General features: G+C 49.4%; 1 protein-coding gene across 1 annotated transcript in view; it reads left to right on the forward strand.

Moving 5' to 3' along the window:
- SNTB2 (syntrophin beta 2) overlaps positions 1-25,863 on the forward strand; it is a gene marked incomplete at its 5' end in the record, with an annotated part of 52,774 nt that overhangs the window by 10,165 nt on the left and 16,746 nt on the right. The window contains 2 exons of the mRNA XM_084644449.1: positions 17,718-17,931; positions 24,464-24,674. Of these exons, the coding sequence (XP_084500575.1) occupies positions 17,718-17,931; positions 24,464-24,674 (425 nt within the window). The remainder of the gene's footprint in view (positions 1-17,717; positions 17,932-24,463; positions 24,675-25,863) is intronic.

The following is a 25,863-nucleotide window of genomic DNA, read 5'->3' on the forward strand; positions in this document are numbered from 1 at the left end:
ACTGTGTTTCTGGGGGGTGGACCCCATGCTGAGTGTTTCCCTCCCAGGACTGCCTCTGAATCAAGGCTGTGTGTGAATGTGTTTTAGTGCACTATTTGATTAGAAGGTTTTCTGAGCTGGGGGATGGGAAGCTCTTCCTCTTATTAATTCTAAAGCAGATTCCTGAGACTTCAGAGCAGAATTTCCAGGGAATGGGGCAGGTTAAAATTCAGCCTGTGTGGCTCACAAAGAGGAAGGAGAGCTGCAAGACCACCACAATCTAGATAAAATTCTGCATATTCCACAGTTTTCCCTCTCCAGGTCTCGCTGCTTTGCTGGCAGCCCCCAGGGATGAGGGTTCTCTGTGGAGGGGCTAGTGGGGTATGAGCTGCAGCTTTTTTAAGACATGTTGGCAACCCTCATGTCTCTAGTCACTTCCGGCCATGAGGGGTGCTAGGGGAGTAAGGGCTTGTCTTCGCTGAGGTGTTAGCTCATGGTATAATGCAAGTGCTCCTAACCAGGCTCCTGTGCACACCCAGAGAGCTATAAACTCCAGCTAGCTGTGCCATCAACAGGGCGCTGCTGATGCTCAGCCAGTAATGCAGGGGCAGGATTCGGCTACTCTGCTGCTCATCCAAACACTGTGCTGCTAACCCAGCTGCTCTCATCCTGTGGAGCTGCAGGGTTGTGTTGTGGTGTGAGCTGGGCTAACTTGAGCTAACACTGTCCTGAAGAAGGTATGTAATCAATCAAGCATGACAAGTGTTCTAAGGAATCTTAAAGTACCAGCTGTGAAGTTCAGAGGCTCCTCCTTGCAGGGTGTGGCAGTACTGAAAAGTGTCACTGAGAGTTCTCTACACTTTATCTCCTAGGTATGTTTCCTGTCTGTCAAAGCCACATGCCGAGGCCCCCTAGTCGTGTTGCCCAGAGAGTAACGTGCTGCACAGTCTTCCCCACAGGGTTCTGCAGTTGATACTGCTTCAGATAGCTTGGTCAGCTAACTGCTTAAAAGAAACTGCCCTGATGACTGACACACACACACAGAGTTCTTCTAGCTACTGAGGCTCAGTATCTTCATCAGTGTATTTAAAGGTGTGTTCTAATCACCTTATCAAAACCTTTCTCGTTCCCTTTAGTACTAACTGTTGCTGTCTTTGTGCTTTTGTGCCACCTTGTTAATTAGCTGCTGGAGGGCATGCCCACTCAGGTACTTTGCCAGCAGATGCATGTTTGGCCCATAGCCGATGCAGAAACACTCCAGTTATTGCCGAGATTTGGCGAGTGAGTCTGCAAAAGGCCTAATTCTTCTTACTAAAGCTGGTTAACAATAAACTTAGTGTCTGAATATTTGTAATGTTCTGTGTTCTAGGGATGACCTGCAGCGTCACCGTTAAGCTGTAGTATGGCCTTGTTTTATAATGTCACTGCCTACCAGTATGAATGAGACTTGTGAAAATCTGCTCCCCAAGCAGCCATTGGGAGACAACTGACTCTTGCGGTGATGGTAGCATTTCAGCTTAAGGAGTGAGGAGAGCCTATTTTAAACATTTAATTCAGGACTCCGTAATTGGAATGAAGTAACTAACCAAGGTAGATCTGGTTCAACAGCAGCTTTTACAGCCCCCTCCCTAACATCTGGCACGGGCAGAATATCTGTTATGCTTGTAACCAAGGGCCGTTTGAATAGCTGGGGATGAATCAACCCCTGGCAGTGACACGTGGAGTTAGGAGTCCCCATCAAGGGCTGTGTGAGAGGGAGGGAACAAGAGTGGGAAGGGGTTAAGATCCTAGTACACTTGGTGGAGAAAGTCTCAGCCCTAAGGCAGCTTCTGTTGCATCAGGGCATAGAGCTAACCTGGGTTTCAAAACACACATGACCACTTCCTCATTTGTTAAACTTTATCTTAAATCCCAGGCAATGAACTTTAAGCTGGAGTTGAGGTTGGTAGAACACCTTGGTAACTTACAAGTGGTGAACCCTACAGGAGAGCTGTAGCCATACACCAGACAAGCAGCAGAAACCCAAGATGTTCAGAGTTAAGGTGCAATTTAAAGAAGCCCAAACACTTGCCAGTACAGAAATTCACAGTTAGAATGTCCCCAGACCATATATCTTTCTTTGCAGCGACTCCAGCCTCCAGTCTTTCCTTTGTCCTTTTCACGGCAAGGGGCCAGCGCCTGAGAGCCCCTTACTCAAACAGTTAATGATTTACAGGATCAGGGTTCTTGTTGTAAGGTAGGGGCTGTGGATCAGATGCTTCTAAAGGAGTTCAAAAGTTCCTGAGAAGTTCAGACTGCACCTGCGGATGCCTTAACTTTGGAGAAGTCAATGTCCTGTTGCAACGTCCATACCATAGCAGCTTCCCACTTTCCTACCATCTCCTCCCACAAGCTTTAAAGAGCCTGGGATCTGGGGAAGTCCTGAGGGCTGTATTTATACTGACTCTTCTGTATAATGTCACTAGCGAGTGTGAGGCTTTGTCACTGCACTAGCTCATTCCTTATGAGTAAGTGCTCTACTTTCCTGGCCAGGCCTGGCAGGGCTGTGTGCGTAGATGCATTAGTTCAGGAACAAGGTGCTTAAGGAGAACTAAGTGATCGGTATGTGTGTTCCTTTATTGCGGTAGCACCCAGAGGCTGCAGTCGGGGATTGGGCCCCGCGGCGCTAGGCTGCAGCAGCAGGCGGGCACCCTAGATGTACTTTGTGATTCCATAGAAGTAAAGTGTTGGGAGTTGCTTCCCTTTCCCAAACTATCTGAAACCATTTCGCAGATACGGCTGCATTTCTGGCTCAGAGCTAACTCGCCACGCTCACCACAATGAACCTTTAAAATGGCAGCTGCAGTTTGCTAGGGTCAGACTAATTGGCACACGGCAGCACTCACAATAGATTGGAATTAGAGAAGATAATGGGGTTGGGGAAGAGGATTAAATGAGAGAAGGGCATGAAATCCTCTGAAGCAGGGTTTGCCTTGCTTTTACCTCGTTCACTTGAAAGCAAAGAAGGCGTTTCTCGAAGTACAGGCGCTTTTAGTGTGCATAGGAGGGAGGAATGATTCATTGGGCTACCAGTCGTTATTGCTCCCAGCTGACAGCAGAGTCACTGCTGAATGCCTGTGTACTGGAGTTCAGCAGGTGAGTGGCTTTGGTGTCTTCCAAGCATTGCACTAAGGAGTGCATGGCCAAGGCTGCTTCAGAACCACAAACCTGAAAGTGCAGCCACCTGTCCTGCTGCAATAGTGAGACAGCCAAACTGTTGTGAGCAACAACTGCAGACCAGTCTCTGGCTTTTGCAGTTTTATATTAGTACGTCAGTAAGCTCTCTCAGCTTCCTTCTCAACCTGCTCTGGGGGTCTGCTGCACTCCAGCACTTCCAGGTTGGTGCTGGACTCAAACCTGCATTGAATGCTGCTGGGAATGCAGAGCGCTTGTCTTTCTGTGACCATCACCAGCTCACCCCACCCTTCCTCCCTGGTGATGTTTCCTGTGCTGGTATCAGACTACTGAGCTGACCCTTGCTGAACCAGATCAAGCTCTTCTTATGAGCAGATGCAGGCATCAGGCCTGATATTACCTGGGGAGCAGTGGGTTAATGTTTGACTGGCCTCAGAAGTAGGAGGAGGGAAGGGGCGCATATGTGACAAAATGATCTCTCTTGTAATTAGAGAGAGCATATGGCATCTGTTCATACTGAAATGAAGTCCAGAATCTTTTGTTCAGATGTCCAGCCAGCATGTCAGGGGAGAGAAGCACAGCTTGTCTGCAGAAGACTGATCTTCCCCCACACAAGTGCATCCATCTCAAAATGTCTCCTGCATTCTTGGCTCCTCCGTCTAGGTTCTTAACACATTCCTGTTCAGAGTCTCCTTTGCCACCTACAATGCAGCCAGTCCCTGTTGTTCCTGTAGGCTGACCTCCCGTGTTTGAAGAGTCCCATGTATTCCCATAGCTGGGGCTAGTGCCTGACTGTTGGGGCTTTACTGCTTGAGGCATGCAGCAGAGATTTTGATGGGTTCGTTGGGTAGCTGTTTACCAAATCTTGCACCATGTCAAGTTTTGGTTGGTTCAGAGTACCTTGTATGGGGGGTGGTATTTAGTCACTGGAGGGATCTTGGTTGCTAGTCTCCTGCTTTTCTCCTTATCCCTTTGGCTAATTCTCTTTCCAAAGCCTATCAATGAAGCACCTGGTATTGTCCCCCCAGTTAGAAAAGTGGCATTGTGCAAAGTTGTCCCTGAAAACCTGAGAGTTCCCTCCAACACAGAGTATATCACAGTGCTTGATTCTGCTTTTCTAAAAGGGGTTAAAAATCCAACCAGCCCTGGCAAATCTTCCTTCATGTACGCTGCAAAAATAACCATGTGGAAAAGCTGCTGAAGCCAACCACATTAGTCCATGGTGTATTCTTGGCCATGTGGCTAGGGAAAAGCCTGTTCTTACTGTGTCATAGTTTGGTCGCCTAGCAGAGGTAAAACCTAGGTGGTTAACACTGTTACAGCATGGCCCTTGTTGTGCAGACAAACTTCTTGCCTTTGACTTTGCTACAATTGTTTCATCGTGGCTGTGTTTATAGTGTAGAGGCCAACCTTAGTCTCTTACTCTGAAGCTCACTTGTTCGCTGTGTAGGCAGCTTTTTCATGTTTATTTGTATATTTTTCCTCTCCCAGTTAGAAGTTCTGTGTTCACTTTTGGTAGCTCCTTTTTCTCGGTATTTCCATCCATGCAGTCCATAAATTAATGGATTTGTAAGGCCAGAAGGAACCACTGATTTGGGGCTGTTTTCATGGACCAGTGAAATACATATTAACCTCAGGAAAGTAGGGTGCTAGGTCGTAGCCAATTCCCTAGCTTCAATAGCTTGCACACTTGAATGATAACCGAGCTCCCAGTTTTGTCCCTGTTGGATTGCGGGCTCCAGCTGTTACAGGACAGCAGTCCCTGTCTATCGAAGGGCTGTGTTGGCTTTTTCCTCTTTTGTGAATTTAAGCTGTGAAATGCTGTAACGCATTCTTCCTCAAACACCAAATTAATCTGCAGGGTTAGAATCCGTCACTGAGGGTGGCTTACAGTTGAGGCCCAGATGTAATCCTGACAGCAGCAGCGTTAGCAGGCATGGGCAGAGCATAAACAAGGAATTCTGGCCTGTCCTGAGAGGGATGGACCTTCCAAGCTGCGAGTCCTTGCTGGGCATCTTGCATCCCCTCTGGCCCATCTTAAAATACATTATGCAACTCTTGAAAGTGATGGTGACAAGCTCTGACTCTTCTCCTTCCCTCCAAGAACTGGTTGTGTCACACTGCCTTTTATTGGTCCCCTTTAGCTCACCTTTAGCTGGGAGGAGAGCTGCAATAATGGAAGCACCAGGTTTCCATGTGCAGAGGGGATATTGTGCCTGTTGCTGAGGCCAGCCCTTCACTGACATGGATTTTAGCTACCAAATGTCATTCTAGACCTTACAGTTCCAGCTTCACCTTCCTGTACCTGGCCAATCCTGAATGAGGCTCCCCCATCTGGAGCTGCATTTGGCACAGTCAGACGTGATGAGGTTCTGGTTGTGCACACACTTTGCTGCCATGTTCATAGCAGCCTTTGGGATTATCTGATCAGGTTCGTTTCACTCACTCAGAAATCATTGAAGGCTCAGCAGCTCACAGATTTTCCTTTTCAAAGAGTCAAGCCATTAGCCCTTCCTTGAAAGTCGGGGTGGGGTTTCAATGACCCACCTGCGTTCCATCATGTGGGTTGTGCTTTGGTGGTATTTAACTTCCTGACTGTATTGGAAAGCAACTTAGAACAAAGACACCAACATCCACATCTGATGGCCAGCTGTATAGCAGGCCCCTTTGCAGAGTGCTGGATTAGTGCTCCACCTCGCAGGATTCACCCATCTCCAGTAGGGAGGGGAAGATTAAGGTGCATGGAGCTGTGTAATCCTGGGATAAGTGCTCTGACTGCTTGCAGGAGGTTAATATTAACTCTAGTTTGCTGCCCTCAGCAAGGGCAAGCTTCTCATCACAGCATAGATCTTGGTCCAGCCATGCCACTCAGCTGAACCAATCTGATGGGAGCACAGAGCCGAAGGAAGAAGACGGGTTATTGGCTTGAAGCTCATATAACCAGATGAAACTTTTCTGCATGGCCTTGGCTCCTTTGCTCTTTGCCATACTAACACTCAACACCCACTGCTCTTACAGCTCAACAGCCTCTGGATACAAAGCATGGGTCCTGAGGAGGTGGGCCTGGCTAACCATGTCTATGCACCTGTCACAGACAGAGACCTAATCCACAGGTGGAGCTGGCTGCATTAGTGCTGCTTTTTCCCTCAGTGCAGCCCCTGGTACTTCATTGGCTGTGTAAGGAGATGCTACAATGCAGCGTTAACCCTTTGGTGACTGACTCTCTTCTTCCTGGTTAGTTGAAAATGTTGCCTTTTGGAAGGCAGCTTGGGGGGCCGTGACCAAATGCGAAGTTCTGATCAAGCACCGTGAGAGCCTGGCTTTGTCTCATGCCGCCTTTGGGTGATGTGTTAGAACCCGGGAATCCAGTGAGTGGTAATACAGAGGGATGCTGCCTTCAGCAGAAGTCTGCCCATACCTTGTCATCAGAACCGAGATTGGAACAGTCTGTGAAGACTCTACAGCCTGTATTTGAAGAACTCCCCTTGTGTCTGGGCAGAATCCAGAGAGATGCTGGAGGGGCCTTGCTTTAATGTCCCCTTTGCCGTTGAGGAGCCTGGATAGAGCAGCACCTGCTGGTACTGAATTCAGCAGTGTCAGAGCTCGCTCTGAGCCCATGGCTAGGCTTGGTGACTGAACCCCCCACCCCGGCCCCCGAGGCTGGTGCAGCCACCGGACAACTGGCTGCACTGTGCATGTGATAGCTGGAGATGGGTATGGCCTTGGGAAGCAGGATGAGCTCAGACTTCTGACAGTGACAGGAGTGGGAGAGGGTGTGGTTGGTCATCATAGGTAGGACTAACAGCAACACCTGGAGTGGAATGGGGCAGGGGAGTGGGGGAGGCCAGAGCAGAGGAGGGAGTGATGACCAAGGGTTTGAGCTGGAAGGACGGGTGGGGCAGCGTGAGTGATGCTGAGGCAAACTCTTCCCAAATTTGAAGACCGCCTGGACGCTGGGGAATGCGAGTGAGGAGTAGATAATGTGCTGTGGTGCTAAGCCGGGACACATGAAGGCTAATGGACTTGTCAGTGGTGCTCAGAGGGGCTGGGGTTCTGAGTTGGAGGATTCTTAATTCCTCTCAAGAGTTGGCATGGCTACTGCAAAACTCATTGCACAGAGCATTGCCAGTAAGTGACACGCCCCAAGGCCAGAGGTCTCCTTGTCTGTTGGTGTTCCTGTTACAAAACCCCATCTTTGAGACATTTGAAACTTGATCACTGTGAGTGAGACTGAAACTTGGGAAACAGGCTGAGACCAAAGAGGTGAAATAATCTATTCTATTAATTAGCTGCGCCAGTTTGGGATCGCTTCCTTTTCCTGAGCATGAAAAAACAATTGCTCTGCAAAGGAACTGAAGACGCTTGGCATGTTCTCCTGACATGCCCACTTCTGGCATTACTGCTAAAAGGCTGCCTCCTGCACCTGCGCAGGCAGACAGGGAAGTGGAAACTGAAAAGTCCTAGCACAGAGGTGGGCAAACTACAGCCCAGGATCAGGCCCTTGAGCTCCTGTTGGGAAGCGGGGTCAGGGGCTTGACCTGCTCCACGTGTGCGGTGGCTCTGCGTGGCTCCCACAGCTCCCATTGGCTGGCAACCGCGACCAGTGGGATCTGCAGGGGGGGCACCGCCTGTCCGCACCTCTGCATAGGAGCCGGAGGGGGGGACGTGTCGCTGCTTCTGGGAGCTGCTTGAGGTAAGCACTGCCTGAAGTCTGCACCCCTGACCCCTTCCTTCACCCAGCCCTGATCCCCGTTTTGCCCTCTAAACCCTTTGGTCCCAGCCCAGAGACGACTCCTGCACCCCCAGCTGGAGCCCTCACCTTCCCCCCCCCCCACCTGCACCTCAACGCCCTGCCTTATTCTGGAGCCCCCTCCCACACCCTGAACTTTTCATTTCTGCACCCCAGGGCCCACACCCCCAGATGGAGCCCTCACCCCTTCCCACACTGCAACCCCCAATTTCATGAGGATTCATGGCCCACCATACAATTTCCATACCCAAATGTGGCCAAAAAAGTTTGCCCACCCTGCCCTAGCATCTTAATGCTGTCGCTTCTCCTCCATGCTGGACAGCTCTGCTGCCTTAAGCAGTCCCATCAGGATGCTCCTTTAACAGAGTGCATGATATCAAAAGCTTGTTCTTACCCTCTGAGAACATGCTACTATCCTCAGCGGAAAAAGGCAAAAACAAATTTGAAACCTAATGTATAACGCTTCTAAGCATAAATTACAGGAGAGCCTGGTATTGGATCATTCTATATTGATTGTTACAGAGTTCCACCAAATGTCATAAGCCTAAATCGGAGGATCAGACAGTCTGGCTAATGTGTAGGTAGTTTAGAATCCCAACTAGTGGAATCAGCTGGCTGCACAGCCCTTGTGTAATCCCTCTACTATTTCTCTCTCAGCCCCTCTGCTAGCTTGTCATCACAACTCATTGTCTCTGCTTTCTGCATCCTGTCTTACCACGGAGCATTGCACTCGCCTTGCTGCTGTTGGTTATGTTCTTATCTGACATGATTGGGTTAATTGCAGATGCCCATTTGGATCAGACCCAGACAAAAGTCAGATGCAAATAGCCACACAATTTTCACTTTTCATGATACAGAAGCTCAAGAAGTGTGGGTGCTGGTGCCACTAATGTAAGCTGGCGAGCCTTTGTCAGCAGCTCTTGTGCAGCTATTGGGGCTCCACGGGAACATGCGAAGCAGGCGATATGTGTTGGGTGCATTTGTGGCTTAGGTTACTTTGAGGGTCCACTGTAAGGGTTTTGACACTCATTTCTCCGTTTTGGGAAAATAACTATCAGAAACAAGAGAGTTCACAGAATTCTCTGTGTTGAATGAGGTGAGCAAGGAGTGCAGGTTTTGCTGTAATACTGATTTATCTCCTGTTTGTATTCTGGAGAGATTTAAAGGGGAGGCATCCCCAAAAATGTAGTGGGCAGATGCCCCCTTGTGGTCAAGACTGTGGGAAAGCCAGTCTCATTACTGAAACCCTGAACTTCTAAATAAAGCAAATTGTTCCACCTCAGAGGCTCTGAATGCCTGAGCGTCCTGTTTTATGTTAGCAGTGCACATTGTCCACTGTGTGTGTGTGGTGTTGGAGCAGGATGGCATATTGTTTGGGTTTTAATGGTGCTTTCATGAATTGGGTTGCAAATATTTGATGTGGAGAGGACTAAGAAAGACTTTGAGGGCTTTTCAGATATTTTCCCCAAGCCGTAGACAGTTTCAGTTCATAGTGGGCTATAGCTAGTTTGCTTTTTTCTTCTCTGCTGACTTGTAGTTCATTAGTTACTGCCTTCAGCTTTGTTCCCCTTCTTCAAAGATGTATAACTAGGATTCACTGTCAACTGTCTGTTTTCAGGATCTGGGTTCCTCCAATTCTCTACCTGCGAACATGCCTTCCCGTGCTCCAGAGCTAGGACATTTAAAATAAGAATGCTGAGAAGTTTTCACTATTTCCTTGCCTTTTAGGTGGGCATGGGAGCATTAGATTTTTAACAGTGAAGGTCAATTTCATCATACATACACAGATCAGTAAAAAGAATATTCCCATCAATTACTGAAATTTCCACATAGGCAAAGTAAGAAAAATGCTGCTTGAAAACATTAAAGTTTGATTTAAGGATATTTACGTTGAGTATTTTGGCATGTGAGGTTGATGATGTATTTTAAGTTGAGGCTTTAATTTTTTGAATCTCAACATGTACTGTCATTAATTTCCCACTGCTGTGAAAATTAAAGTAGATAAAAATAAAAAATGCTTAAATATAATCATTGATGTTATCATTCAGTTATTGAAAAAAAATTGAATTCTGCCAAGCCTACTTGCATCAAAAACATCTGTGCCTTTCCAGAGCCCCTGAGGTCAATGGTTCATGCAGGGAGAGCCTCTCTGAAGGGCTGGGGAGAGCATGTGCAGAGCTACACAGATGAACTTGGCGTGTTAGGACCTGATCCTGCATCTATTGAAGTGTCAATAGGAGTTTTGCTGCTGACTTCAGTGAGCATAGGATTAGGTCCTCAATGAAGTCTTCCACAATGCAACTGTTAAACAGGAACCACTTCAGGAGTCTCCTCTTGTGACCGCTGCTAATGGCAGCTTCAGAGGAGCTGCCGTGTGAATGCTTGTGTTCTCAGTGTGGCTCATCTGACCACAAAAGTATGTTACAACTGACGGGGCTGTAGAAAGAAAAAAAAAAAAACGTGTTTGGCCCAGTACCAGTGAGGAGGCTAACACAAAACAACCCTGCCCTAAGTAGCTCTGGCCAGAACTCTTACACTGGGTGCCCAAAGCCACAGTATAAGCCACAGTAGGCACCCTGCTGACAGTGGGTCACTTGTCTGAGGGACTGAGCACCTATAGCTCCCACTTCAGTGGGCGTGGGCCATGCACGGAAAATCAGACCATTTTAGTAGGGTGCCTAATTTTGGGCACTTAAATGCAGCACAACATTTTCTAACTTAATTCAGGACTAGGTGTGTCCATCCTGCGGAGGCCAGATCAGTGCCTACTTAGGTGGATACATGCTATATGTCTGCTACATGAGGCAGCCTTCACCTATGTTGTAGTTAACATATTTAATGTTAAATGGTTGGCACTTTTAGTGGGTTATCCCTGAAAGGCCTTGCAGAGGTCTAAATGGCAAAAAACCCACCAAACTGCTTCTCCCAGATTCAGAAAGATCTCTGAATACTTCTACTACTTCGGAAAAATCATGGAGCAGGTCCTCAAAGAATCAATCCTGAAGCACTTACATGAGAGGAAAGTGATCAGGAACAGTCAGCATGGATTCACCAAGGGAAGGTCATGCCTGACTAATCTAATCGCCTTCTATGATGAGATTACTGGTTCTGTGGATGAAGGGAAAGCAGTGGATGTATTGTTTCTTGACTTTAGCAAAGCTTTTGACGTGGTCTCCCACAGTATTCTTGTCAGCAAGTTAAAGAAGTATGGGCTGGATGAATGTACTATAAGGTGGGAGGAAAGTTGGCTAGATTGTCGGGCTCAACGGGTAGTGATCAATGGCTCCATGTCTAGTTGGCAGCTGGTGTCAAGTGGAGTGCCCCTGGGGCTGGTTTTGTTCAATATCTTCATAAATGATCTGGAGGATGGTGTGGATTGCGCACTCAGCAAATTTGCGGATGATACTAAACTAGGAGGAGTGGTAGATACGCTGGAGGGCAGGGATAGGATACAGAGGGACCTAGACAAATTGGAGGATTGGGCCAAAAGAAATCTGATGAGGTTCAATAAGGATAAGTGCAGGGTCCTGCACTTGGGACGGAAGAACCCAATGCACCGCTACAGACTAGGGACCAAATGGCTAGGCAGCAGTTCTGCGGAAAAGGACCTAGGGGTGACAGTGGACGAGAAGCTGGATATGAGTCAGCAGTGTGCCCTTGTTGCCAAGAAGGCCAATGGCATTTTGGGATGTATAAATAGGGGCATAGCGAGCAGATCGAGGGATGTGATTGTTCCCCTCTATTCGACATTGGTGAGGCCTCATCTGGAGTACTGTGTCCAGTTTTGGGCCCTACTCTACAAGAAGGATGTGGATAAATCGGAGAGAGTCCAGCGAAGGGCAACAAAAATGATTAGGGGTCTGGAACACATGCCTTATGAGGAGAGGCTGAGGGAACTGGGATTGTTTAGTCTGCGGAAGAGAAGAATGAGGGGGGATTTGATAGCTGCTTTCAACTACCTGAGAGGTGGTTCCAAAGAGGATGGTTCTAGACTATTCTCAGTGGTAGAAGAGGACAGGACAAGGAGTAATGGTCTCAAGTTGCAGTGGGGGAGGTTTAGGTTGGATATTAGGAAAAACTTTTCCACTAGGAGGGTGGTGAAACACTGGAATGCGTTACCTAGGGAGGTGGTAGAATCTCCTTCCTTAGAAGTTTTTAAGGTCAGGCTTGACAAAGCCCTGGCTGGGATGATTTAATTGGGGATTGGTCCTGTTTTGAACAGGGGGTTGGACTAGATGACCTCCTGAGGTCCCTTCCAAGCCTGATATTCTATGATTGTATGATACTCTAAGTTTTGGGTCATCCCTTCACTGTCTCTGTTGGAGGATTTGGACAGGATCTTTGGAGGACGTTGTGACGTTATTGACATGAACTGTGACTGTATAGATCATTGTTGCAACCAAGGTCCTATAGTTGCATCAAATCTTGTACAAAGGAGGTCAAGTAAGGTGTCTATGGAAAGGTGGTAGTTTGCTGGTTATGATTATGCTGTTTGTGTGTGTGTATTGGCTATGTACTTGTATCTCAGTGTGTTTGATTCTAAGTAGCATCAGTGAAGCATTTGGTCAGCTTCTTGAGAAAGGACTATTCTGAATAAGTGCCCAATCAAGAAACACTCAGCTGACAATGGACTTTGGGAGATGCCAATCCACATCTGAGCTTTCCTGGGAATGTTCAAACTAACATGTAAACAATGGTGTTAGCCTGCAAAAAGCTGAATCATTCATGGACATGTGACTTGCCCAGGTGGACACAAACTCCATCTTGTTGCTGTGACTTTGCACAGAAGAACAAAGGGGTTTCTGCCCACAAGAGAGAGACTATAAAAGGCCCTGGAAGCCTCTCCATTTTGTCTTCAGCTGGCTCAAGAGAGAGCCTCCCCACCCCAAAGAGATGCCTGAAAGAAACTGGGACAAAACTGTAACTACAGGGGGGTGAGAGAGTGCTGGACTCAGGCCATAAACCACAACGTTGGTCTGAAAAGGATTGGGCTCAGACTAGGAAGGAGTCTAGTCTGTGAAAGAAGCTTATTGAAACATCTCTGAGGGTGAGATTTATCTGTATTCAGTTTCCTACTGTATTAGGCTTAGACTTGCGTGTTTTGTTTTGCTTCGTAACTTACTTTGTTCTGTCTATTATTACTTGGACCCACTTAAATCCTACTTTTTATACTTAATAAAATCACTTTTGCTGATTGATTAACCCAGAATAAGTAAGTAAGTAATACCTGGGGGAGCAAACAGCTGTGCATATCTCTCTATCAGTGTTGTAGAGGGTGGACAATTTATGAGTTTACTCTGTATAAGCTTTATACAGAGTAAAATGGATTCATTTGGGGTTTGGATCCCATTGGGAGCTGGGTGTCTGAGTGCTAGAGACAGGAGCACTTGCTAAGCCGTTTTCAGTTAAGTCCGCAGCTTTACGGGCCTGGGTCAGACCCTGGGTCTGTGTTGCAGCAGACTTGCGTGTCTGGTTCAATAAGGCAGGGTTCTGGAGGCCCAAGCTGGCAGAGAAAACTGGCTCAGAGGTAGTCTCAGCACATCAGGTGACAGTCCCAAGGGGGTCTCTGTAACCGAAGCCGTCAGACATCACACAAGACTGTAATAACCCAAGCTTCCTGCTTTGGTGAGTGGAACAGCATGAGGCTGTAAAAGTGAAGGGCTTCACCAGTGTTGACCACAACTTTGTCTTGTGTTGATGTGTCATACGTATTCTTATCAAAACAGGTTTTGCATTTAAAGCTAACAGAGAAGGAAGTATTATCTGTAGATAATGAATTGAGCTGATTTTTAAAGGACAGGGTGACCAGAAACAATTTTAAACTAGATCTCGTCCTCTTGAACCTCATTTGTACTCAAAGATTGGAAAAGGAAAAAGAGCTGTGTCCCCGTCGTCGTCCCCCCCCCCCCCGACCTCCTAGAGAAGTGACTCTGCTGTCAGAAAGTTGGCATAGTGTTTTCGAGCTCTGGTCCCAGGTGCTTAGCCAGTGACTTCCCCTTGTTCAGTGGCTTCACTTCCTTTAAAACTTCAATAGCAAATATACTGCTTGAATTTTTATTTAAATTATTTTAAATAGATCATTTTAAAATATTATAGTAAATTGAGGCCTTAATATAGGTTGTCATATTTTCAGATTTAATATTTAATTTTAAATAGGTTTATTTTACAAAGAAAAATCCAATTTAAATACATCCTTTTAAAAAAAAAAATCTGTTTTAATCCACCCTCGTTCATAGGGCTTTTTCCCCCTACATGTTTGGCAGGAGACTGGCCTTATCTGCACTAGAGGAAACTTGTGAATTTTTTTTCCCCTTGCACTGCTTCCCCCTTCCCTGGAGTTACCGACATTGGAAACCCTAATGTAGACAGCCTACCTGCTGCTAGTTCATTTTTCAACACTGTGTCATCCATGCCTGCGGGGAGCAAGTCTAACCGATTTGCTAGCACTGGTTCTTCCAGACTGACGTTAGCAATATTGAGGAATCTTTCCAAAATGTCCTTAGTGTAGGCAAGGCTAGTGGTGAGTCTGTTAGCCTACTGTGGAAATGCTCCTTCTCAGCTGTACTTCAGTCATGTCTTCTGTGGGGAGGTGATCTGGTTAGGGGGAAATGTACAAATGGCTCCCCCTTCTCCTTCCTACTGCTGACACCAGAGAAGCCTTTGGAGCTGTGCCAACTTGGCTAGAAAATCCCCAAAGATGACAGAATCCTGGCAGCTGTGAACAGCAGATCCTAGGCTAGTGGTGAAGTGTCAAAAGCTTTGGAAACTTGGGTAGCGTCATCCTTCCGCAGTCATGGCTACAGATGAGATCCAGGATGGGATGGCAGCTGACCCCTTGGTCACATCCATTGTGCTGGTTTATATTCTCTTTCCTGCTTTAGTTCCGTTCCTTGTGCTGCCGGTAACTAGAGATGAGCTGTCCGGTCCCTCCACCCTTCTAAGGACACGACTCATAGGTTGGAGGTATTGTGCATTTGAACTTCATATGAAGAGCTCTTGTTTTGAATGCGGAGGAGTTTCTCCAGGTCTGAAAAGTCTTCACTGCCCTTAGTAGTGGTAATAGTCTGAACCAGGAGGGACTGGTTGCTCCCCTTCCCTCTTTGAACAACTCATGGTGGGTCTCTGTTGTTTCACTACAGTAGGGCTAAAACAGCAGATGTCAATCAACCAGCCATTAACCTCTTGCTCTTTGAGTGCAGTTGTCTGACTGGGAGCGGAAGGAGAAAGGAGGCTATGCCTGCTGTGGAGATTCTGCCTCAGGCTGTTCTGAAGCTTCAAATTGCCCAGAAATGAAGTCCCAATCCACACATCTGAGTCTTTGCGGGGCAGCATGTTATATCCTCATTCTTCTCTGCGCCGTTCACTGTTGGCACCATTGGAGCCAGCTCGCCCTTGGAATCATAGACCCTTCCTCCTTGTCTTGTAATCAGTAATGAGATTACTCTAGGGCAGTCGTGCAATATTCTTCTAGAGGGAGCACGTGCAAGGGAAAGAACCTTCCACCACTGTAACATGGTGCAGAATGCATTGCAGAGAAGAGCTGGACTGGATAGGCAACTGTCAGCAATGTGGAACAATTCCCTAATCGGTGTGGTAACTCTGGGCGTTCTGTTTTTTGCTGACAATAGTGCACACTGTTTTCCACCTTTTTAGTAGCTTTGGCAAGTTCCTCTTTCTGACCAGGGATAAAGGATAAAGAGCATGTCCCCTGCACGGTCATTGGCTGATTTGGCAGAGCTGTCTGAGCCCTTGGTGGCACAGGCTCCCACGCCAACGGGATTTGATTCAGATTTCCTGCTTAATGAAGCTGTTGAGATTGTGAAGGTTTTTTGTGGAGTCTTTGATCGTCCAGCCAAATTCTACATCTTGGTGTGCTCTGGGCAGGTGCCAGGGGCTTCTCTCGGTCAGCTCCTCTGTTTAATTAGACCACATCCCAGCTGAAGCTGCAAGGCTTAGCTCTTCGTAGCCAGGGGTGGGGGGTGGTTAGCTGGCCATCCTCAAGGAGCAGGTTTAGAAGACTCCTGCCTGAAACTGGTTTGTTCAGGCTTGAGCCTGAAGTCTGATGCTGAGAAGGGAGGGATGGCCAGAGAACTGGAGCAGGGCAACATAAATAGGTACAGTCAGCTTGGGAAGGGACTGGAATTTTGCCCCAAGGTCCACGCCCATGCAGGCCAGTTTGGGGTGTCTTCTGGAAGCTGCATTTACAGAGTTTGGATTGGATGTTGGTTGAGAACTGCTGGGAATTGCTGACCCACTCCTGAAGGATCGAAGAGCATGAATGCAGGATTGATGGAGTGCTAATTGTGTTGTAGAAGGAAATTAGTGGTTTCTGGGAACCAGCTGACGAAAGCTTTGTGGCTGTAATAAATAACCATCATTGCACTTACTCAGCCCAGCCAGGATGGTGGCTTAGCGCACAGAAGGCCAGGGCAGAGAGAGCCTTCCCGCTTCATTGAGCCTAGTCATGGAAATGCAATGCTGAAGTTGAGGGGAAGGTGGGTCTGTGCTGCTCTTTCCCGTGCGTTAGCTGATCTGGAGGGGAGGCACTAGAGGGGACCGTCTCAGTTGTACCTGTGGAATAGCTAATTATATAGCGTGCTGTGTTTTATGGAACAGTCTGCCTTGTATGGTGGCTAAATCCAGATCAATCGTTGCATTAGTCTATGTAGCGCAGTACAATCTGCTACCCCACTTAAACTGTGTGTATGTATATGAACGCTTAGTTTGTGGCAAGCAGGTGTAAAGCAAACTTGTGCTAGCCTGCCAAGCACTTACGGTCCATCTGGACCCTGCTGCAATGCACTCAGAATTCCCTAGTGCACTTTGATTGACCCTGTTTTAAAGCAGGCACATCAAAGTGCACTCGGGAACTTTTAGTGCGTGGCAAGGTAGTGCAGGGTACATTTGTACCCTGGCTTGCCACAAACTGTGTTCATAGACTAGACATAGGTTTGCTAACTTGGTAATATATAATAGAGTGAGTTGGGGACCATATTGGCCTGAACCATGAATTTCCTGTGGTTTTAAAAATCTAAACCACTTCATTGTTTAAATGCTGTATCATTTGCTGAACCCAGTTTCAGAGAGTATCCTACACGGTATAAGGGGAATGCTAGTGTAGTCATTGGCAGCCCCACTGCTGCAGAGCCTGCATTTGCTTTGGGAAGCACATCCAGAGGTTCAGATACTTATCCAAAATTTCTGCAGCTGTAAACTTTCCGTGCCCCAGCTCCCCATCCCCACTGCTTGGTTATAGGAAGGGAGGGGAACAGCTTGATCTTAACCCTTCCCTCTGCAAAGCCCTGGTCACATTTTCCAGCGGGCTAACGGGCCTGCTTCCATTTCTTGTGCAGCTGGCATGCAGATAGACCATTCTCCCCAGATTCCCAGAGCACCCCAGTGCGCGCCCCCTGCCCCAACCTACAGAGGAGAGGGGCAAAAGCTTGCACGCATCCGTATGAGGGGCTAGCTGGGCAGGTTCACTCACCTGTCCTCTCTGGAAGGTGGGAGCAACTAACTCTAAGTCTAAGCTAGATCCCTAGCAGCCGACTTCTGGTCCTCACAGTAGACTATGGTCTGAGGCCTGCTTAGTGTGCCCCCCCCCCCCGCCCCCGCCCCCGGCGCGGCAGGCACTGCCCTCACAGTGAGTGTAGATCATTGCTCCCTGCTGGTGGGGGAGTCAGCACACTGCCCTGGGCTGCACAGATCCTCAGGTGCTGCCTTACCTTTCTGTGCAGGTGCATTCAGTGTTTTGTGCACCCCTCCTGAGGTGGCCCAGGTGCTAACACTCTCCTCTCCCACCTCCTGTTCTTAGTGAAGTTCATGCGGGAAGTGACTCCCTACATTAAGAAGCCATCGCTGGTGTCAGACCTCCCGTGGGATGGGGCAGCTCCCCAGTCACCGAGCCTGAGTGGCAGTGAGGACTCCGGCTCACCGAAGCACTACAGTGGCACCAAAGACAGGAAGGTGATCCCTCTGAAAATGTGCTTCGCTGCTAGGAACTTGAGCATGCCGGATCTGGAGAACAGGTGAGCTGGAGCCTAGGGAGACAGAGGCTTTGGGGCGTAGCAGGCTGCTCTGGGCCGATCTGCCTGGCATTTTGGGTGCAGGGAGGAGTGCTGACACATGCTGGCAGGACATGCAAGGTGAGAAATAATCCCTTTTTTCCTGCTTTGTAATGTGTAAAGGAGTCTGGGAGGCTTTGAAAAAGCTGCTTTTTCTGCTTGGCTTCTATTCGGAAGTCAGGAATGTGGAGCCTCATGTGTCTGTTTTCCTGGAGGGCTCTTGGGAGGCCAGTGTCCCAGGCCCTAGTTATGGGGGTAGGAGTGTCTGAGTCTTTGAGAGCTTTTCTCCCTGGTGCCCATAGGAGCTGGAGTTAAATGGGTGCTTACAAAGACAAACAGGGTTTCAAAGCTCCCCCCCGCAATCCCTTGTGATGCCAAAGTCCTGTTTAGGGTGACCAGATGTCCCTATTTTATAGGGATAGTCCCGATATTTGGGGCTTTGCCTTATATAGGTGCCTATTACCCCCACCCCCGTCCTGATTTCTTCACCCTTGCTATCTGGTCACCCTAGTCTTGCTAGATCTATTGGTTCTGAATCCTCCAGCAAACAAAGGCAGATATGAGACACCTGCATTCCTGATGCAAAACCAACCAGGAAAAACACACCAGACTTTGGCTGTACATCAAGAAAGGGCACAGATGTTTCTCTTCCCTTGTAGGTCCCCTTACATGCGCGAGATCCAATGGCATGGGTTTTTTCCTTCAGGCAGCTGGGGGGAGTTGTTCTGCTCATCCCTGTGATGAACAGGTGGGAGTCAGGTGTGCGCTGGGTCCCCCAGCAGTGCGAATGCCCTTGCAGCTGGCCTTGTGGCAGCAGCCATGGGGCTTTCTACAAGAAAGGTTGACACTGCTTGAGCGAGCTGGGTAGCTGGTGGCCTGACTGGTGCTTGCTGACATTCGAGGTGGTAACCCTGCCGCTGGTTCAGTCTCGGCCAGGTCACTTCACCTCAACGGGGCTGATCCTGCCTGGCTAGAAGATGGAGCTCAGAGTCAGGAGACCTGTGTTCTGACACTGCCTGCAGCTCAGGGTTCTCTGACCTAGCACGGGCGTGTCACTTCCCTGGGGCAGTTCTTACCATACTGCGCTCACAGGGTGATGTGAGGGTTAACCAGCCTGGTTTTGGAGAGCTGAGCTCCTCAGCTGGAAGGTGTTATAAAGGGGTCATTATTTTGCACAAGTTTCAGCAGGATCTGGCAGCGTTGACTTCCTGCCCCAAAGCGTTCAGTGTGGAGCCTGCATTCCACCCCAGAAGTAGCTATTTCATAGGTGGGTGTGGTTATTCCTTATCTGCCATAGAGGGGGTTGGGAGCCTTAACTAGTGCACATGACCCAAGTTTATTGCTCTGCCTGGGTCGAAGGTGATGTATAAGTGCCAGGCTCCTCCTTTGGCTGTATTAGTTTGCACCCAGGGTCCTGAACACAGTTAGGGCTCCTTTGTGCCAGATGCTGTACACCCACAGGGATGCCTGTGGAGCTAAATGACCCAGCGCCTAACCTACACGGGGCAGGAAGGTGAGGGGAGCAGCAAGGTCCATGGCCACAGGGGCCGTCTGTGCAGATAGATGCTGCAGACCCCGCTGCCACTCGTTCTACGGTCAGAGCAGAGATGAGTCTGGAGAAGGAGGATTGTGGTCCATCTTCCGGGCATCTAGTTCAGCTGTCTCTGCTTGCAGCCAGGTTACATGTAACGCCTGTTTGTTTAGCGTCTGGGTTGGCAGACAAAGTGTCCTCTCCTGGTGCCTTTTGGGAGGTGCAGGCAGGCTGACTGGGTGTCCACAGGATGTTTGGCTAATCTGCGTGTTGAACTCTCTCCATGGAGAAGATACCTGGCCTTGTGCCACACGCACACTCCAGCGGAAATGGCAGTTCCTCTGCTGGTCTGTGTGCCTGGGATCGGCTCTGGAGACGATGCTCAGGCTTCAGCTAAGCAGCAGGAGATGGACTAGAGGAGACTTAGGGTGGGAATAGCTGCTCCTGAGGCCAGTCTCCTGATTCACTCATCAAATTATAACTGCAGCTTGCAGGAAATTCTCAGTGGTTTGGCTGCCAGCCAGGTCTCTCCACTCAGCGCCCCTCCTCCCCCCAAGCCCCAGCGAGAGCTGGCTGGCTGCTGCGTGGGACAGGCAGTGTTTGTATTTTGCTGTCCTCCTGGGGTAGAAGGCTCCAGCTCAGGGAAGGATGCAAACCCCCACATCTGAATTGCCTTGCTGGCAGTTCAACCTTCTTCTAAAACAGAGTTCAGATGGATTGGGCTGAATCTCACCCAGGCCTTCCCCTGCTCTGGTAGTGCCTGTCTGCCCTGTCAGGTGGGGGCAGTATTGCGTGTAGTCCTGCCAGTGAGTGGTGGCCAGGGGCAGTTAGATGCTATTATTGATCCCGTTTGTGTGGGGGGGGGGGCAGGTGGGGGCGGGAAATCTTGGTTGTGTGTGTTTTTCATTCTCTGCTCTTGGCACCTCTTCTTTGTATCTGTCATAGAATATAGAATATCAGGGTTGGAAGGGACCTCAGGAGGTCATCTAGTCCAACCCCTGCTCAAAGCAGGACCAACCCCCAATTTTTGCCCCAGATCCCTAAACGGCCCCCTCAAGGATTGAATTCACAACCCTGGGTTTAGCAGGCCAATGCTCAAACCACTGAGCTATCCCTCCCCCCCGTGGGGATACAAGTGGCTGTATCCTAGGTCCAGCCGGGGCAGAGTTGGAATGTCACACCTAGCCCATGGTCCCAAAGCAGCTGCACCTTCCTGTTTTAAAAGAGAGTTAAGTACTGGCATATACACAGGATTGTCATCAGGATTCAGAGTTAACCTGTTGAACTGGCCCTTGGACCTGTGGTTCATTCCTGCAGATTGTGTTGGGTGCATTTGGAAGGATTTCCTCAACCACCTGGACTTTGTTAAAAGGAAGGTTAAACTCTGTAGAAACGGATGAGGCCTCTGGAGCCAGGTTGGCGTGTCCTGTGTGAGCGAGCTCAGGCCTCGAGGCGGGGCACATGAGCATCATTGGTTGGCAGTACTGGCTAAGCAGCGGTGTCCCAAACTGGGCTCTGCTGCAGGAAACTTGCTGCTTGGAACTTGCTTCTCCTCTCAGCGAGTTGCTGAGCATGTGAACTGATTCCCCATTTGCCCAGGAGGTGGCTGGGCCCTGCCATGCAGAGTGGGGTTGCATTGCTGTGCTCTGAGTTGGGTTTGTCATTAGAGGGAGGAAATGACATGAATCACTTCCCCTTGTTCTCGCTGTATCTGTCATTACCTATGCAAAGCCCTCCCCTGGGTGCTAGGGACCAGGGAAATGCTGACAGGCTCTCACTGATGGGGAAGTTGCTATAGCTAGAAAGCTCTGAATCTTCAGGGGATTGCGCTGCCCCACGTACACTGCTGCAGGGCTGATTACCTGCTCCTCTGGGCCTGACGCTTATTGCAGGACCAGTTTCCAGGGTGGTGTCCCTTCACTGTCCCATGCTCCCCACACATCCCTGCTGGGAGGCTGCCTCCCACTCAGCACTTGGGAACAGTTGTGGCTAAGCCATAGGGTTTTGCAGCATGCAGGCTGCCTTTTGCAGTGCTCCCACGAGAAGATCTTGGCCAGAAATCGTTTGACATGGTACATTTGCCCCACCAGAGTCTCTGTCCTGGCACAGAGTTGGTTCACGATGGGAATGACTAAGGTTTCCGGCTGGCGCATCCCTTTTTGAACAGGGCAGAATCTCCCTCGCAGACTCCTCTTAAACCATCTCTTCCAAGTCTTCTGCCCCTTTGCTATAAGCTGCACAACTTGGCTCGCTTTTGCGTTGGTGGGTGGACGCGTGAAAGAGCCGTAATGCCTTCAGTACTAACATGACAGGGGGCCAGGAAAATAGCATCTTTTTAGAATGCCTATGGAATTACATTGCCGGAAATGTACATGGGCGAGTAAGAGCTAACTGCTCGTATGTCCTGAACTCGGAACAGTATTTGCTCTCAACTGAGAGAGCCCGCTTCCACAGAGCAATACGCACTCACGAGGCTAACATGTCTGGTGTAAGGTGAACCACCCTTTCCGGGGCTGCTGGAGTTCGTGCCAGCATAGGTGCTTGTGCAGACTCGGCATTTTCAGCATGCCCTAATGCTGGGGGGTTTTCATGGGGCTGAGCTAGCCAAGGCCCCTTGGCACTGGCACCAGTGCCAAGAATGGGAGTGGAATACTGTAGCTGGGAGAGAATGCAGTTTCAGTGTAAATAACAGTGGCCAAGAGCTTCATGATGGCTTTGTCTGTCCTTGGAGAGCCAGCAAGCAACCCAGTCTGCATAGCTGTGGAAAACCAAGTGAGCTCTCAGACATGCACACTGCTGACCTGCGGGGCTCGATGATCTGTGCTGAAATGCCTCCCCTGTAGCTTCTGTGTGGGATGAGGAGCGTAGTCCAAGGGTACACTGCGCTTCAATCAAAAACCCATGGCACAAAATCCTAGACCCTGGGGCAATTGACTCTGGCTCATGGGGCTCAGACTATGGCACTAAGAATTGCAGTGTAGACACTTTTCAGAGTAGCAGCCATGTTAGTCTGTATTCCCAAAAAAAAAAGGAGTACTTGTGGCACCTTAGAGACTAACCAATTTATTTGAGCATGAGCTTTCGTGAGCTACAGCATCTGATGAAGTGAGCTCACGAAAGCTTACGCTCAAATAAATTGGTTAGTCTCTAAGGTGCCACAAGTACTCTTGTTCTTTCTGTGTAGACACTGAGACCCCATGTGGTGAGAGGGTCTCAGAGCCTAACCTCAGGCCTGAGCCCAAACATCTACACGGCAATTTTTAGCCCCACGAGCCCGAGTCAGCTGACCTGGACCATCCATGGCTGTGCCACAGGACTTTTATTGCAGTGTCTGTATACTCCAAGTGTCTGGATCTGCTGTGCTGCTTCTCTGTCCTTGCGAGACTGAATTTCTAGCACTGGAGCGTTCGCAAAAGCTACAGCCTGGTACCAAGAAAGCACTAAAAGTAGCAGCAGTTCACAAGGGGCTAGCACCATGGCAATCTTTGCTGAGATCTTGGGCTCCCTGATACCATTCGCAATTCACCGTGTAGTGCTGCTGGTTACTAAGCCAGTCTGTACCCCCGGGTACCCAGGCAAGCAGCACACTGGCAAGTAGAATTTTGCAGCTAGACTCAAGCGCAAAGTCCCTCTATCTCCCAGAACTTGACAAGGAGGTGAGCCTCTGAGGATGGCTGAGGAGCTGTATGACCAGAGGTCTCAGCTGTGCTCTGGACCTAGACAAAGGCAGCACCAATGCCCTGTCTAGGGTCCTGCAGCACAGACAAGTGGGAAGGGCAGAGCGTTGTCTTGGGGTTCCCATCGGGATCAGAGAGAACTGCATGTAGCCTGTGTTTGGAGAATGCAAATCCAATTACACAACCCCCACTCATCCAGGTGGAAATAAGCTGCCGCTGCAAAAGGCTTTTGTCATGCTGTATCTGCTGCCTCTCCAGAGTTCTGCAGCAAGATTTCTGCACTGACTTTGCACGCTGGTGGCTTCTCGCGAGGAGCGGTGCAAACGCTCCTGTCTCAAGCTAGCCATCCCCAATGTACTTTTAAGCACACTGACTCGTTTCTATGTGTTCTGTGGTCTCACGCCTGCTTCTCTGTTGTGTTAAGAGGATAGTAGGCAGCTTGCCTTTGAGTGGCATTTGTGCAACTTCCACTCCACTTAACAGCCAGTCTCAGACGTTTTGCGGTTACAATCTCATCCCTGTAGCTGCTTGTCACCAGGTGATTGCCCCCTAGGTCCAGCTGGGCTGCTGGAGGGAAGAGATGCCAGCTCGTCCTTTGGTCTCTGTCTCTCTAATAGCCTATGCCTGAGCAATCGGGTGAGAAGCTTGGTAGGGATCTGGGCTGGGCACCCCCCCTCCTGAGCTGCCGCAAGAGGGTTTCTGCAGAACCTGGGTGCCCTTGCTGCCCCCATAACTCTCTAAGCAGCCGGCAAGCACTGGGCGAGTGCTCGCTTACTTCCTGGGCGCTCAGATGTTGCATCAGCCCCTGGCAGGGTTGCCTGACAGCTGAGGTTAGAAAGCTCTGTAATCTTTTAATCAGTAGCACAGCTTTTCAGTCATCTGATGGAGAGGATGATTCACAAGGTATCCCCCTGCCCTAGCAGAGCAGGGATCATCACCGCCTCCAGGGCTGTGGGTCTCATAAGCACCTGGACAGATGAGTTTCCAGACAGTGCTCTGTCATGCAGCACTGGAATTCCATCCTGCCATGGAGCCAACTTTGCCCTACGCGCCGTCTGTGGTGAAGTCTGTGTGAGCGCTGCCTGGGCTGCTTGTAGCTGACCCCAGCCAGGGGCTCTCCCAAGCAGACACCAAAGGGCTGAGGGTTCATTTGAGCGTTTCATGTGTACTTTTCTTGGGGAGCCAAACCCCACTGATGTAGGGAATGTCTGCTGCAGGGCTTCTGTGTTCCCCCTCTGCCTTAGCCCTGGCTGCACTTCTCAGCCTAGCTCTCTCTCTTTCTATTCAGGTTGATAGAGTTGCACTCACCGGACAGCAGAAACACCCTGGTCCTGCGGTGCAAAGATACAGCAACAGCACATTCCTGGTTCATGGCCATCCACACAAACATCCTGGCCCTCCTCCCTCAGGTGCTGGCCGAACTCAATGCCATGCTAGGTGCCAACAATGCCACAGGAAGTAGCAAGGAGGTCAAGCACATTGCTTGGCTGGCGGAACAGGTATGCTGGGATGGAGGGCCCCGATGTCTTGACCTTATTTGGGTAGAACTCATTTTTACAGGTGTGGCAGTGCAGTCTAGCACTCTGCTTAAAGTGTAGCCGTGAAGAGATTCGTTTTCATTGGCAGGCCTGGGAACCGGTCAGCACTGCAGAGATTACAGCGCTTTGGTAGTGGCTCGTGTGTTTTCTGTTCTCCTTTCTCCACTTACTACTGTGAGCCAAGAAGCCAGCTCAGTAATGGAATCCAACGGCAGCCGGAGCTGTGTTAGAGACCTGTCCAGGGAGGGGTTTGTACCAATCCAGTTTTGGAAATGTACCTTCTACCTAAAACCATCCTGATCCACTTAATGTTTCAGAGCCAGCTTTCATCCCGGTAACCCTCCTCTCCTCTGGAGGTGTGGCCCCACTACCCACCCTGCAGGGGCATGTGCTGTAGTAGTGTTTGCCTGTTGTAGGCGGGGCTGTAACCTCCTCACAGGCTTCCCATCCCTGTTGTGTGCAGGGTTTGTCTGTTCTGACTCTCAGAAGCCTGAGCTCGTTCCTAGCAGCACTAGGATGGTGCTTCAGTCAGCAGCTTTGCATGCACACAGGGCTCCAGGGTTTCTCATCTGAGTGTCTGTCCTCTCTCCTTCCCTCAATAATTCATTTCCCCTTTGGTCAAAACCTCACCTGATGCTCTTCCCCTTTATTTAAAGGCGCTAGGTGTATGCAGTTGTCTTACTGGCCTCTGTGTGCAATAAAACACCTCCCTTCTGGGTGGGAGTTCATGTTCCACGTGCCAGTTTCACACTTGACCCTAGGCTAGCAAAACTCCCTAGCTTCTGGTGCTTGGCGATCTGCGCACCATTGTGCATGCACCCCTTGGGTAACCAGACTGGCAGGAAAGGGTTGGCAATGCCATAATCTTGATGGGGGTGAAGAATGGTTAAAGCGGAGACCCAGGGCCTGTGCACAGTCCTGTCACTGAGTCACGTGGCTGTGGCAAATCGACCACCCTGCCCATCTAGTAATGGGGTTGAGAACCCTCCTTGGAGCTAGGGGAAGTAACTTGCTTATACTGAAGTGCTTTGAGATCCTTGGGTACAAGATGCTATGCAAAGCAAAGCAAAGCATTGTTGTGAGTAGGAAGACCTGGTAAAGCAGAGGTCATTCCTCACAGGCCCGTGGGAGGGACAGTTTGGGTTCAATG

This window comes from Lepidochelys olivacea, assembly GCF_965140295.1.
Source record: "Lepidochelys olivacea isolate rLepOli2 genome assembly, chromosome: 12".
Taxonomy (NCBI): Eukaryota; Metazoa; Chordata; order Testudines; family Cheloniidae; genus Lepidochelys; species Lepidochelys olivacea.